The sequence below is a fragment of the Sorghum bicolor genome, chromosome 3, assembly GCF_000003195.3.
Source record: "Sorghum bicolor cultivar BTx623 chromosome 3, Sorghum_bicolor_NCBIv3, whole genome shotgun sequence".
NCBI classification, from domain to species: Eukaryota; Viridiplantae; Streptophyta; class Magnoliopsida; order Poales; family Poaceae; genus Sorghum; species Sorghum bicolor.
The window spans coordinates 3,605,961-3,620,607 of NC_012872.2; the positions used below are offsets into that span (position 1 = coordinate 3,605,961).

The 14,647-nt window shown below is 43.7% G+C and overlaps 3 protein-coding genes across 3 annotated transcripts; 2 read left to right on the top strand and 1 right to left on the bottom strand.

Annotated features, from left to right (window-relative positions):
• Window positions 2,036-3,699, top strand: LOC110433360. The gene is made up of 4 exons (XM_021455290.1): window positions 2,036-2,118; window positions 2,379-2,745; window positions 2,980-3,166; window positions 3,266-3,699. The coding sequence occupies exons 1-4, from the start codon at window positions 2,036-2,038 to the stop codon at window positions 3,697-3,699; spliced, it is 1,071 nt and encodes a 356-aa protein (XP_021310965.1).
• LOC110433427 (protein ALP1-like) lies at window positions 5,341-7,771 on the bottom strand. Its single transcript, XM_021455556.1, has 5 exons — window positions 7,630-7,771; window positions 7,417-7,537; window positions 6,767-7,300; window positions 6,451-6,676; window positions 5,341-6,365 (listed from the first exon to the last, which is right to left on the bottom strand). Exons 3-5 carry the CDS (start codon window positions 7,298-7,300, stop codon window positions 5,914-5,916), a joined length of 1,212 nt encoding a protein of 403 aa, XP_021311231.1. The 5' UTR covers window positions 7,417-7,537; window positions 7,630-7,771; the 3' UTR covers window positions 5,341-5,913.
• On the top strand, window positions 12,117-14,331 carry LOC8078749 (bidirectional sugar transporter SWEET7b). The gene is made up of 4 exons (XM_002454997.2): window positions 12,117-12,169; window positions 13,055-13,446; window positions 13,550-13,675; window positions 13,868-14,331. Exons 1-4 carry the CDS (start codon window positions 12,142-12,144, stop codon window positions 13,961-13,963), a joined length of 642 nt encoding a protein of 213 aa, XP_002455042.1. The 5' UTR covers window positions 12,117-12,141; the 3' UTR covers window positions 13,964-14,331.

The following is a 14,647-nucleotide window of genomic DNA, read 5'->3' on the forward strand; positions in this document are numbered from 1 at the left end:
TCACTCAAAAACCAAAAACTTTTCAAAGATTCTCCATCACATCAAATCTTGTGACACATGTATAGAGCATTAAATATAGATGAAAAACAAAAAGTAATTGCACAATTTGTCTGTAAATCGTGAGACGAATCTTTTAAGTCTAGTTACTTCATAATTAGACAATATTTGTCAAATAAAAATGAAAATGCTACATTGTAAAAATTCAAAAAAAAATTCAGATCTAAACAAGACCTCAATAAATTTTCGATCAGCATTGATACTCAGGCCTTGTTTAGATGCATCCAAAAACCCAAAACTTTACAAGATTCTCCATCACATCGAATCTTGCGGCACATGCATGGAGTATTAAATATAAATAAAAATAAAAACTAATTACACAGTTTGTCTGTAAATCGCAAGACGAATCTTTTAAGCCTAGTTACTCAATGATTGGACAATGTTTGTCAAATAAAAACGAAAGTACTACAGTGTCAAAATGTAAAAAGTTTTTGCATAACAAGCCCTCAGTCAATCCTATTCTGTACGTATTGCAGCGGCAGCCAGCAGCAGGAGGCTTGGAGCTACCCACAAGCCGCCAGTTCCGGCGACAGACCGACAATGGAAATATCGGTTGGTGCCTCCGTAAAGGTGACAGAGAGAGGGCGTTACCCAAAGAGGACTTGTTTAGTTCCGAAAAGTGAAAAGTTTTCGGTACTGTAGCACTTTCGTTTGTTTGTGACAAATATTATCTAATCTTAGACTAACTAGGATCAAAAGATTCGTCTCGTGATTTACAGCTAAACTGTGTAATTAGTTTTTGTTTTTGTCTATATTTAATGTTTAATGCATGTGCTACAAGATTCGATGTGACGGGGAATTTTAAAAACTTTTTGGTTTTCGGGATGAACTAAACAAGGCCTCTAGAGTCGATTGGCTCTGGGTGGTCAAGCTCATGGACCCGTGGTGTTCTGTAATCATTCCTGCCCTGCTGCCTCCGATCCAAACTTCGGCTGCTCAGCATGTGACCTCCAATCGCCGGCATGCATGAGGCCTTCTTCAACGCAGGCCATAACTCATATATGCCTCACACCAAAAATTCAGGCCACATAGACATTAATAATTTAGGCTGCCAGAACTCTCAACGGAGGCTGCAGATGGCGTGCTTCCTCCCTGGGCCCAGAATGTGCGTCATCAACGTCTCTGTGCATGTCTGTCGTAGTGTGGCTCCATCTCCACAACGCGTCCTCGAACAGCTGCTTGCAGCTTTTGTCAGATGAGACCATCGACTCTTCTGCAAGAGTCTCTGCCAACCTGCAAGGCCACCATCTGTTGTGGAGGCTGGGTGAAAACGTGGAGGATGGGGCAGTACGCCACCGTGTAGCGTTGGTGAAGCCCTGAGCGCCTGCTAGAGACAAGGAGGAGCCTCTCCTGCTGCCAGGGGCGGATCTACAGTAAAGCGTCGGGGTCCGCCGACCCCGATGATTTTCGTAGAACCAGCGATACCCTCTGTATTCTCACCATATTGGACCCCAGTAAAAATAAATATTGACCCCAACAACTTCGTAGGCCAGTGCCAAGGCCAGCAGGCCGCAAAGGCAAAAGCCCAATATGAATACATGGGGACATCGTGCAGGCAATAAACAACAGAAGCTTTGTGCCGGCCGCCGCCTGACGCTTCGTCTTTCCGATTTAGCGATTCAACTTCTAGGTTTCTTCCTTTGCACTCGCCTGCCCCTCACTGCAATCAGCATTACAGCCTGAGTGCCTGACGCTACAGCCTGTAGAGATCGACGTATCTTGCCGTGGCTAGTGCAGGCGAGACGTTGGCAGATTCCTGATTGGAGCAGTATCAAGTTATCAACATGTCAGGTAAAAAATTATACGTATGGCTGCAGGCTGCTTGCTATTATTCAATATCTACTTTAGTGTTTAATTGTGTTCACAAATTTGATAGCCAATCAAAGCACAATGGATCGATTCTTGAAAAGAAAGGATCCTCCTGCTGATCTGAACCCTGATGAAGGCACCGCAAGAAGAGATGACAATGAAAATCTTGATGGAGGCACCTCAAGAAGAGGTGGAAGCGCAGGAAACACTAATCATATTGCTCTTCGTTCTTCGCGAGTCTCACGGTGGGAGGTAAATTTTGATGAGCTTCCATATGATCCAGCGGATAGGAGGAAAATTTCAGATTACATAGGCCAAAATTTACAAGATGAGATAAGACGAAAATATATGATTAGAGGTCCTTTTAGACCACCACCTGGTTATAAGTATCCAGAAAAGATTATAGCAGGTCATCCACGTCGATTTCACCCTGAATGGTTCACAGAATATGATTGGCTAGAGTACAGTGAAAAAGTGGATAAATGTTTTTGTTTATATTGTTACTTATTTAGAGATTCTAATGAGGGCCAAGCTGGGAATGATGCATTTGTGAAAAATGGTTGGGATGGCTTTAACAAAAAGGACAGGCTTCGAGATCATGTAGGCACCCGACCAAATAGCTTTCATAACACATCAGTTAAAAGGTGCAATAATTTGATGAAGCCTGATCGATCCATTGCTAATGCTATCAACAAGCAGAGAGATGTCACTAAAGCAGAGTATCTTGCTAGATTGAATACTTCTATTGATGCTGTGCGATACTTGTTGCATCAAGGTTTAGCTTTTCGTGGTCATGATGAGTCAGAAAAGTCCAAAAATAAGGGAAATTTTCGAGAATTGGTACAGCTTTTGGCAAAGCAAAATGAGAAAGCAAAAAAGGTTATTCTAAGGAATGCTCAAATGGTGTCTCCAGACATACAGAAGGATATTGCAAACTGTTTTGCTGAGGTAATATTTTTATGGTTTTGATTTACAATTAAAATAACTTATATAGGTGAGTTAACTGTGTTTTTTTATCCGCAGATAATAGTAAAATCTATTGTTGAAGAAATTGGTGGCGATGTATTTTGCTTATTGGTAGATGAGTCAGCTGATGTTTCGGGCAAGGAACAGATGGCGGTGGTTTTGCGGTATGTGGACAAGCTTGGGTTGATAAAAGAGAGACTCATTGGTGTTGTTCATGTGAGTGAGACCTCAGCTTCATGTCTTAAATCTAATATTGATAGTCTTTTTGCTAAGTATGGATTGAGCATAACACAAGTTAGAGGCCAAGGTTATGATGGAGCAAGCAACATGAGAGGTGAATTTAATGGATTAAGAGCTTTAATCATGAGGGAAAATAGCTCTGCATATTATATCCACTGTTTTGCTCATCAGTTGCAGTTAGTCATTGTCGCAGTAGCTAAAAAGAATGATGATATTAGTGATTTCTTTGATATGGTGTCTCTATTGATTAATGTTGCTGGAGCCTCTTGCAAAAGGAAGGATATGATTAGAGAAAGTCAACAAGAGAGAGTTAGTAAAGCACTATGCAATGGGCAACTCACAAGTGGAACGGGATTAAATCAAGAACAATCACTTCAAAGAGCCGGTGATACTCGTTGGTCCTCTCATTATAAAACCCTTTTGAGGATAAGTAGTTTATTCCTTGAAGTCATTCAAGTGCTCCAATATGTTGAAAAAGAAGGTCCAAATGACACAAGTGGAACGGGATTAAATCAAGAACAATCACCACGGGCAGCCTCGTGGCAGGCCGGCGATTCCTGTCCCACCACTGTTGTGCAACGGGCAACGACATCACCCACCACTGTGGACGTTACAAATCTAGTTTGATTTATAATATATAATCTCTAAATAAATTTACTAAAAACTACATTCAAAATTTTTTCAATAATACTAATTATATACCATACATATTAATATTTTTAATATGAAACATAGATTGCCGAAACTTAGAACTAAACGTAGATTGTTAACTGTATTTCCTACTTAACACACATGAAAGAAGTACAAAGGAATCATGGTTCACAACAAAGTATAGATAATTTAGATGGTGAAGCACTTCAATTTATAATGATTCATTCCATACATTCATTCATGTAGGAACGAAGCACAAACATGAAGGTAAACTTTCCCCAGAAAATGACAAGTGGATGACCTAGCTTGGTGTCATTGTCGGAAAAGAAGAAGTGGTGATCATTGGTAATTCAATGACAATGGGCAAATATAGCGCTTGAGGTCTATATATACCCGTTTGTTGCCATGTATGCTGAAAAAATTCAACAGGTAATTATGCAAAGGGAAGATGACTAGTGAGCTCTGTCGTCTGTATTATGGATAGACTAGTGAGCTGCAATGGAAGATGACACGCGTCCAAAAGGATAATGATTGCCTTCATTTTGTTTGGATTAGGGACCTTTTGATCTGATTGATTCGTGACCTTTTGATCCCCAAAGTTGTTGATGCCTTTTTTTTAATAGATACAAACACTATTTTTATTATAACATAGTTCATCCTATATATGGTCCAACTAATTAATTAAAGTTTCTGTTGTCCGATAATATATGACTTTGATAAATATAATACTATATATGAACTTTGAGCCCTTGACCTCTTTTTAATCTTAAGAAATAAAGATTTTTACCTCAAAGTTATTGTCCAATTAATCCAATATAAATAAATAGGTCTCCATATATACTATATGCACGTGCCGGCGTAAGTTTATGACGAGAGACCTATATGATTTGAGGACTCTATATTTAACTGTTCTAAGGCCGTGTTTAGTTTATGAAAGAAAAAATTTCGCGGCACTGTAGTATTTTCGTTTATTTGTGATAATTATTGTTCAACTATGGACTAACTAGGTTCAAAAGATTCATCTCGTAAATTCCAATCAAACTGTGAAATTAGTTTCTATTTTTGTTTATATTTAATACTTCATACATGCGTTTAAAAATTCGATGTGACGGAGAATTTTGAAAATTTTTAGATTTTGGGGTGGAAGTACACAAGGCCTAACAAATGCAAAACCTGCTCAGTTACACTTGCTACGGCTGTGGCTGTGCAGCCGAGCGGAGCCATGGCTACGACGATACATTTACAAGTAAATATTTTTGTGCTTGCAAAAACGAGACAAAAAAAAAAATCCATCAAGGTTTTAGTTCCAGGACCGACTCCGGATGGACGTACGCCCCACATATATAGATAATTTTTATTGTAAAAACGTCTACATGGTCTTTTTTATATAAATCTACAAAAACTCATGAATTAGGGTTGGGTTGGGTTCAACTAATAAGTTCAATACACGGAAGAATCCTGGAGCCAACAAAGCGTGCGAGCTAGCTAGGGCCTTGTTTACTTCCTGAAAAATTTTGCAAAAATTTTCAGATTCCCCGTCACATCGAATCTTTAAACGTATGCATGGAGTATTAAATATAGATGAAAATTAAAACTAATTGCACAGTTTGGTCGGAATTGACGAGACGAATTTTTTGAGCCTAGTTGTTGCAAAATTTTTTTAAAGTAAACAAGGCCTAGACGAGACGAGCACGCGCAGCGCAGGGGCTCTGCCTCTGCAGCGACGCGGTGCCGGCCGGCCGGTCCCAGCATGCAGAACAACAACGCAGCGCGCGCGGCTCGCACCGCACCCGCACCCGCACCCGCACCTGCACCTCTGCACCCGCAGTCCCGCAGGCCGCAGCCGGCGCACCCCTGCTCTCCCAGCTGCTTTTCGCCACCGGCCGCACCGCCCTTTCACGGAAACGGCCGCACCACAACGACGGGGCGCGGTCGGGTCGTAGCTTTTCCTCATCGGTCGCCGGCAGAAAGAGGACCGGCGCCGCCGTCCGCTCTCCGATCCCTTGCATTGGCAGCATGCATGCGCGCCTGCCACCAATCCTCTGCGGCCCTGCTGAAAGCAGCGTCACCGGCAAGCACGGACGACCCTAGCTATCCCTGCACGGCGCTCTGTGTTCCATACAAGCAGCAATAGGCAAAGGTACAAGCAGAAAGTACAAGCAACAATAGACAAAGGTTATTTTTTTGAAACTAATCTACAGCTGCTGCTACTTTATCTTCCCACATCCTTTGAGCAATATCATCTCTTTTTCTAGCCCATGCCACATTTTCCTGTTGTATATCACTACGGTTTCTTATACTTCGTGGCAGGACTCTGTACGGAGCAGCATCATCATACACGAACTCATCAGGACCGTCCATTAAGATCCAATTATGAAGCGCACAACAAGCCATTACAATTTTGACTTGTGTTTTCAAAGGGAAGAATGGCTGACTTGCGAAGATTTTAAAACGATTCTTGAGGGTACCAAATGCTCGTTCAACAGTAGTTCTAAGAGAGGAATGACGAAGATTGAACAATTCCTTCGGGTTCTCCGGCTGCCTAGTCCCCTTATACTCTTTTAGGTGATATCGGGTACCACGGAATGGGGGTAATACACCAGGCCTTGCTGCATATCCAGCATCAGCTAGGAAATATTTGCCTACATCATTGTTTTTTATAGGTTAATTAGCTAGAATATATGCAAAGCTTCAGATTAGAGCTGGGACAGAGTGGGGTATTCCTACCTTCTGGTATGTTAAGCCCATTAGGACGTGATAAAGCATCTTGAAGCACATAAGAGTCATGGGCTGAGCCCTCCCATCCGGCAAGAACATATATGAATCTTAGGTCAAAATCAACTGCTGCTAGCACATTTTGGGTGGTATATGATTTCCTACCCCTAAACCGATCTTGCATATGGAAAGGTACACATGCTGGTATATGTGTACCATCCAAGGCCCCTATGCATCCCTATGAAAATATTTTTTTAAAAAAAAAATAAATTAGATGACCATGACACCTAAAGCAAACTCAAAACATTGATTTACAAATTTGAGGTACCTCAAAGTAAGGGTGAAATCTGCCCGGAGAACTTGTTATCTTTGAGTGTGTCTCAATAGATCTGATGCATATGAGGTCACGACCAAGGGTACAAAGGGCATCTAAAACATGATGGAAATACCTACTAACAGTTTCACTCCTCATGAACTCAAAACCAATTGATCTGTTTGACCAATGGTGCCCAACACAATGGATAAACATGGCAACTTGTTCCTCTATTGTCACATGAAAAGTGTCCTCTAGCAAGGCACGTGACCTTAGTTCAACACATAGTTTATGAAAGACAGCTTTCCTCATATGCAACTCACTTATGCAATGGGCCTCAGTACCATGATATAAACGATTTAGACGTACCAATCTATCAACATCTCTATCTATCATGGGAGCATAAGTTATGGCCCTTCTTCTTTTTCTTGATTTAATCCTATACAGATGCATTGCCATACACACAAGAATACCAGCAATTAATCTTCTCCTCCATATATAATGGCAGTAGTCCAAGTAATATTGCACGTATAATTTTCTTTGACCCATCTAAAACATATGTTCAGAAAAAATATATGAAATCAGTAATAAAACTAAAAAGAAGCATCTCAATGTTCATTTATTTCTCCATCAGAAAATGAATAGCAAAGGGAAAAATGAATTACCTTCTCTGTTGGCAAGGGGTTTCCGCACTTGAACCTTTTTTATCTGCAGGGACTGGTTGTTGCGCATCACCAAACCACGAGATGGATGGATCTTCACCTGGTTCACTGATTTGCTTCAGATCTGCACACATGGAGAAGAATCAGAGCTGAACTGGGGGACTATGGGAGGGGATGCAACTGAAGTAAGAGAGGTGGGAAGCTGGAAGATCAGACCTCGTCCCAGCCCCCCGGCGGCGCTCGCCCGATCCTTCGGTGGCGCGGCCGCAGCCCCAGGCGGCGCTGGCCTGGCTCCCGGCGGTGCTGGCCCGGCTCCCGGCGGCGCCCGCCACGGTGTCACGCGGCGCCCGCCATGCCCTCCGGCGGCGCAGGCCCTGTATGCGGCGCGCTGCCTTCGCTGTGGAGGCGGACACGAGTAGCTGGGGAGGAGGATTCATGGGAGCCTTTCGTTTTATTTCGGGAGGAATGAGTGGTTATGGTTGTCTTGGATGTCTTTTTCCCATGCGGTGAAGGCGCGCCACAGGTGCTGCGGCGGGGAAATCGGCCGCCAACGCGCGCCACACTTTTCTCTAACAAATTCTGTGGCGGGGAGATTTTGTGGCCGTGGCGTACCACATCTGAGCCATGAACCAAACACCTACCAAACATGATGTGGCGAACTTCAGTTTAGGCGTGGCAGCCTGTGGCCACGAACCAAACACGCCCCTACATCAGAGTACTTTGTTTGTTTGTCTTGAGGCTCTCGTCGTATATCGTGCACTCCTGTACTAGACCGAGAGAGACAGAGGCAGCTGGCTTCAGCCTTCAGGGCTTCTTTACCCCCAAGGAAACGCACAGCCGCCACGGGTACGGCATGTGGATGGGCCCAGGAGATGATGTACCAGCTTCTCGTTTTGTTTCCATGCGGGGACATGGCCACGGCAGTGCAGAGGCCTGCAGAGTGTGTGTGTGTGCGCGCGCGTGCAGAGCTGGTGCTGCAAAAAGCAAACGAATCGTCCGGCAAAGCATACGTACGGAATGATCCCCATCACCCCCATGCAATGCAATGCGACCGGGCTGTTGTTGCCGAGGCTCTCAAGGCGCACACGCACAGCAGTTTTTCCGGGCCTTTTTTACTTTCTAAAAATTTTACAAATTTGTTTAGATTTTTTTGTTATATTAAATCTTACAGTATATACATTAATTATTAAATATAGATTAATAAAATAATTAATTGTATAGTTCACATATGATTTGTGAGATGAATTTTTTAAATCTAGTTAGTCTATGACTGAATAATATTTGTTAAATATAAACGAAAATAAGATCCAAATACAAACAAAAATATTATAATGTCTATTTTGCAAAATATTTTGTAACTAAACAAGGCCTTAGAACCGGCGGAGTTCGGTGAATGCACGAAGCGCGGCGCGTGCCATGTCCGGGAACTAGAGATCAGAGTAATAATGAATAATGAATAATAAAGCCATGTGATGATATTACGTATTAGGTGGAGTAAGCTCAGTTCTTATCTTGCTTTGTGAGAACAAACTTCTAAATATATCACGATCACGCAAAAATAACGCACGTAATACGTTCATGCAAGCATTAATTAATTGAATTTTCCAATATGTTGTTATTGCATGCTCGGCAATGACGACTGGGTGTTTACTTTGATCACGCTCGCGCGCGCACACACTCTTTGTCCCTAAATGAATATCGTTATCGTATTGCATGTTGGCAAAACTTTTTCAAGATAGACTAGACTCGTAGAAAATATTAATAACATTTGCATCTTTAATTAAGTTTACAGTAAAGATAGACTATCTAAGGATACTAATTATACACTATAAATATTAAAATCTTCCTGTATATATTTAGCTAAGTAAAAAAATAACTTCTTGAAAAAGAGAACGATAATTATTTAGCGTAGCAGGCTAGCTAGGAGAACTTCCACGTCATAGAACCCATAAAATCACCCCCAAACAGTTGCACGTTCTTCAAAGTGTGTGGATTCCATCAGCCAAAGTAGTATTGTACTATTGCTAATCCAAGGAACGGTGACACGCTTGAGGAGTGGCGTGGGATGCATGGTGCGTGCTGTACCAGAAGCAGTGGAGAGAGAAAAGAGTGTACAAACACGCCATGTGAGTCCGAGCGGATTACTACTCCGTAGCGTTTTCAAATCTTTTAAGCCCTGTGCGTCCGAAGGAGAACTAGCTAGGTATACGGATTACTACTCCGTAGCGTTTTCATTCCCTGCTTTTCTCGCCTCAACGTCCCTGAAAAGATGACGTAACGCCAACTAGCTCCCATTCAAAAAAATCCCAACTCGTCTCATCGAATATTTAAATACATATATAAAACATTAAATATAGATAAAAAAACTAATTGCACGGTTTGCATGAAAACCGTGAGACAGATCTTTTAAACCTAATTAATCCATAATTAGCCATAATTTCTACAGTAACACAAATGTGCTAATGCTAGATTAGTTATGCTTAATAAGTTTTCTGAATATCTCTTTTGCCATCTTATAAAATATTCGATGTGTCGATTGAGCTTATCAGCCGAATCTGCTAACCATTTAGTAGTGTTTTTTTCTTATATAAATCAGCAAATAATATTTTCTACTATGGTTTATGAGCCAAACGAACATGACGATATTTAAAAACTTTTCACTCAGGAATTAAACGCATCCTAAGCCAACTGTTGGAGACGTTCTTTGGGACAGAGGGAGTACAATTATCTTCTCTGGATGCAATGCATAAAATTAAAACTTGTGAGTACAGATGAGAGGAGATATAGTAGCGTTATGATCAGATGCTACTGCATATATATGCCTATGGCCGGAGTATACAGGCAAGAATGTAGGAGTATTCCTCAAGGCCAGTTGCGCTATCCCGACCCCATATACACCCTAATTTGCATCGGAAGGCTGCTGCGCTGTCCTGTCGCTCGTTTTTGCATGCATGCAATAATAAACAGTGCCGAGGGATTCTGCTTTACCCTATCAGGATTACTGCTTTATGAACCTACTAGTACTTCGTTCGTGCTTTATTGATTACTACTCGGTCGTCATTTAAAAATGAGTATACTTTTAGGACTCTAAAACAAGGTCACTGTTATTTATAAATTACGTATGTATATATAACGTAATGATTACACTTTAAACAACATTATTGTAAAGCTATTGCATATACCCAAATATATTTATTTATTATGATATATTTGGTGAAACGTAAAAAAAAGAGAATAACAACATTCTTTTTATAATGGATGCAGTAATATATTTTTTTGATAAGGATGCAGTAATAGTTAACAAACCAAAAAGTTGACAGCCTTTTATCCAATTAGGCTACCCTGCAACTAACGCCTTATTTTAGGCCTTGTTTAGTTCCCTAAAAATTTTGCAAAATTTTTCAGATTCCCCGTCATATCGAATCTTTAGACGTATGCATAGTATTAAATATAGATGAAAATAAAAATTAATTACACAGTTTGGTTGGAATTGACGAGACGAATCTTTTAAGTCTAGTTAGTCTATAATTAGACAATATTTGTCAATTACAAACGAAAGTACTACTATTCCTATTTTGCAAAAAGTTTTGGAAGTAAACAAACCAAAATGTGGTGCTTATTACTGTACTGGCTAGCTAGACAAGAGCTAGACGGAATAGTTGGTCTAGTGGCCTACGGAATGTCATCAGCTATACTAGTACCGGCTAGCTAGACGTACAAGAGCTATATATCGTTCGATCATAGGACGACTGGCAGAAAAGAAAAGAGAAAACGCTGCATGCATGTTGCGTACAACTAGGAGTACGTAGTATACAAGTGCAACAGTATATACAGTACAGTATGCTTTGCTTCTTGAAGCTCTTTAAATAATTTAATTACAAAATGTCCATTTCAGTAATTTATTACGTATCCATGTGCTTGCATATAATATAGCTGTAGATTTGTATGAGTGCATCTCCTTTGTCCAAATACTTACCAGTGTAGCCGTGTAGGTCGATGAACACTCGAACGTACACAGTTTTTTTTTAAAGAAAAACTATATCATTTGAAGAAGAATTTTAATTTCAATGATGCAAAAAAAACTATAATAACATATATAAAAAGCATTTGTGCTTTTCCATCCTTTCCCACCATGTGCATATTTTTTCTGTTGTAGGAGGAGCTGTACTTTTGCAGGAGCCAGCTGTACTTTTGCAGAGAGCAGCAGCAGCTGTTATATATAGGACGATCGGCCATGCCATGGAATGGAAACATGGAATGCAACCTGCGCTAGTGCATTTTGAATTCTTTTTTTACTCCCACACACACGATCGTACATTATCACAAACCGAAGAGTATTTTGCATGGCATCTTTCATCTTTTTGACCCAACGATGCAGTAAAGCATTCAGCATCGTGCCAAATCCCTCAACCTTTTTTCTTGCTGGTTAATTACCCCGCAGCGGCCGAATGAAGCATCTTGTTTTTTTGTCTGACGATAGGGGCTGCCGTGCCGATCTTCCCCTTCTCCAAAGCCTCCTACTACTCTACTCTTCCGTAGACCGAAGTCCAGTGCGTGCGTGTCCCATGCATGCGGCTATACAGAGAGGCCCGCCTGGAGGCGAAATACAGGCAAACCCTACCTTTCTCCTCTAGTCTACTACTAGTCTACTAGGCTATATAAAGGCTACAAGTTCCATTCCATCCCACTCAGAGACACATCACATCACATCCCCGCCGCCTGAGCACCATGGTCTCCGACGTGGTCGCCTTCCTCGGTGAGTAGTCTCTTCTTCTTACATCTCGGCCGGGGCCCGGGACGGGGAGGCGGGAAGGTTAAGGTATAGGAGCGTACGTGTGGTGGAGCCGGAGCGCGCGGAAGTGGGCGCGAGACTACCGCGCGAGGGCGGCGGGGAGTTGCGGAGGAGGAGGTGGAGTGGAGGACGCAGCGGACGCGGTTTGCGCGCCGCCGCTGCGTGCGAGGGCGCGACGAGGCGCGAGAGCTGGGGTGGCTGGGAGGTGCGGAGGAAGGAGGAGGTGGTGGAGGACGCGGTGCGAGGCGGACGCGGTTGGCGCGCCGCCGCTCCGCACGTGGGCGACGAGGCGCGGGACTAGCGGGGGCGGCTAGGAGTAGGAGGTGCAGAGGAGGAGGACGACGACGACACGGTTGGCACGCCGCCGCTCGTGAGAAGAGCCAGCATGCGGGCGAAGTGGCCCGCCGCGAGGTGCGCCAGCAGCGTAGCGAGTGCCCTCGGGCATCGGGCTGGGTAGTGATTCGGGCAAGGCGGACTGGCGGAGGCGCGGAGCACGTCGGCGAGGCGGGCTGCGACAGGGAGGTTGGGCGTGGTGGACGAAGCGGCCGGGCCGGGGGCAGGGAGATCGAGGGACTTGTTGCGCTGTCGAGGATCGGACGAGGCCAGTGGGAGCCGTCCTCGGCGTCGGGGTTGTCCTTGACGGGGAGCAGGACGAGGTGGCTGGAGGGCCAGGCGAGGCGGCCGGAGCGGGTCGGCGACGGCGGCGACAGAGGTCGGGTTTGGGAGCAGGAGGAGGTCGTCGCTGTGGAGGCCGCCGGAGCGGTGGGCGAAGTAGGAGGGCTTGGAGAAGCGGGATGAGCGAGTACTCACTTTGATCGATCTGTTTGTTGTGTTCTTGTTTTGTTTCAGGATTTCTGGCTTCGTTCTCCCTTTTCGCGTCGCCAGCCTTCATCTTCAGGAGAATCATCACCGAAGCTTCTGTTGTGGGCTACCCGTTCCTCCCTTACCCCATGGCCTTCCTGAACTGTATGATTTGGCTGTTCTATGGCACTGTCCACACGAACAGCGATTACGTCATCATAATCAACAGTGTTGGTATGATTATCGAGGTCATTTTCATGGGGTTCTACATCTGGTTCGCTGATGGGATGGACCTCCGGGTTGCTCTCATAGAGCTGTTCGGCATGGGGGGGCTCGGCACCTTTGTGGCGTTGCTGGGGTACCTCTGGCGGGACACGGTGTTCGGCTATGCCGGAGTCGTCAGTGGGATCATCATGTACGGCTCTCCCCTTTCCGTCGCGGTAAGCCAGCCACTCTCTCCTGCGTCTCCGTCTCCGTCTCCTTCTCTCTCCCTCGTCCCCCTCTTCTTTTCCTATGTACTGATCTAATGTCTTGTTATTTCAGAGAAGAGTGTTCGAAACACGGAACGTCCAGAACATGTCCTTGCTCATGGCCCTTGCTTCCTTGACTGCCAGCAGCGTGTGGACGGCCTACGCGTTCGCGTCGAAGCCCTACGACTTCTACATCGCAGTAAGTCCCTCCCTCGCCCTGTTGCCCATCTTATCCATATCTACGGCCGGCCGGTCACTCGCGCGCACAGCGCCATGACTCTGGGAGAGTGGGAGTCCTAGAACCTGTTGCTGCCTTTCTTCTGCATGCTGCTATCTACACTGCCTATTTGGTGTGCTGCACTCTGAACTCTGAATTGGCGTGTACATGCAGATTCCCAACTTGATTGGCTTGGTGCTCGCGTTGGTGCAGCTGGCCCTGTATGCCTACTACTACTTCAACGGCGAGGAGGAGGATGTGGTGGCATGAGGGAAGCGAGGTCGTCGGCGGCGGCAGAGCCTGGACTCGTTTGTCTATTTTGCGTTGTTCTTCTAGGAACCCACATATTAGACAATCCAGAGCCTCGAGTAACCGTTTGTATGCGTCTTAATTCTCTACATGCACACATCTGTGCTTTGAACTGCTCTTTTCATGTCCTTTGCTTTTCTGCTGTGTGTGTGGTCATATTCCCAATTCTGCTTAGTTCTTGACACTTTATGGGTATGAGTATTTTGTATCGTATTTCAAATGGTGCATTTGCACTTTTGCGGGCTGTGAATGTAGAACTATTGCCAGATCTGGCAGATAAGGAGCTATGGTTTTGATGACAAAGTTCTGATGTGATATGCTTTTAGTTACACCTGATGGTACATTTGAGGGTGTACTAGCTAGAGTCTTATATTACCTTTTGAATTATCTACCTGTGCTGACTTTCTAACTTAGTGTTTTGCATACTTCTACATTAAGAACAAATGAGCTATATAGTTCCTTCTGTTCAACTCGGTCTACATAATGAAAAACTAATTTGTTGGTTTTCACATATTTGTGATTTACTTGTAATTGGCCTACAGAAATCCTTTTTGTAACATGCTTAGTAGTAATTATGGAAAGCAACCGATTCTAAACAGTAAGAGTCGATATTGGTGTATCTTGATGACAATCTTTGTCATATTA

What these genes read in the sequence shown, in the direction of transcription:
- LOC110433360 (XM_021455290.1), top strand. Translation starts at nt 2,036, where the DNA reads ATGGAGGCACCTCAAGAAGAGGTGGAAGCGCAGGAAACACTAATCATA. An exon ending in CGCGAGTCTCACGGTGGGAG is followed by an intron (nt 2,119 to 2,378) that starts GTAAATTTTGAT and finishes TTACTTATTTAG; the next exon opens with AGATTCTAATGAGGGCCAAG. An exon ending in TGGAGCAAGCAACATGAGAG is followed by an intron (nt 3,167 to 3,265) that starts GTGAATTTAATG and finishes TCATTGTCGCAG; the next exon opens with TAGCTAAAAAGAATGATGAT.
- LOC110433427 (XM_021455556.1), bottom strand. Translation starts at nt 7,300, where the DNA reads ATGGGTCAAAGAAAATTATACGTGCAATATTACTTGGACTACTGCCAT. An exon ending in GATTTCACCCTTACTTTGAG is followed by an intron (nt 6,677 to 6,766) that starts GTACCTCAAATT and finishes ATATTTTCATAG; the next exon opens with GGATGCATAGGGGCCTTGGA. An exon ending in TGGGCTTAACATACCAGAAG is followed by an intron (nt 6,366 to 6,450) that starts GTAGGAATACCC and finishes ACAATGATGTAG; the next exon opens with GCAAATATTTCCTAGCTGAT.
- LOC8078749 (XM_002454997.2), top strand. Translation starts at nt 12,142, where the DNA reads ATGGTCTCCGACGTGGTCGCCTTCCTCG. An exon ending in CGACGTGGTCGCCTTCCTCG is followed by an intron (nt 12,170 to 13,054) that starts GTGAGTAGTCTC and finishes GTTTTGTTTCAG; the next exon opens with GATTTCTGGCTTCGTTCTCC. An exon ending in CCTACGACTTCTACATCGCA is followed by an intron (nt 13,676 to 13,867) that starts GTAAGTCCCTCC and finishes GTGTACATGCAG; the next exon opens with ATTCCCAACTTGATTGGCTT.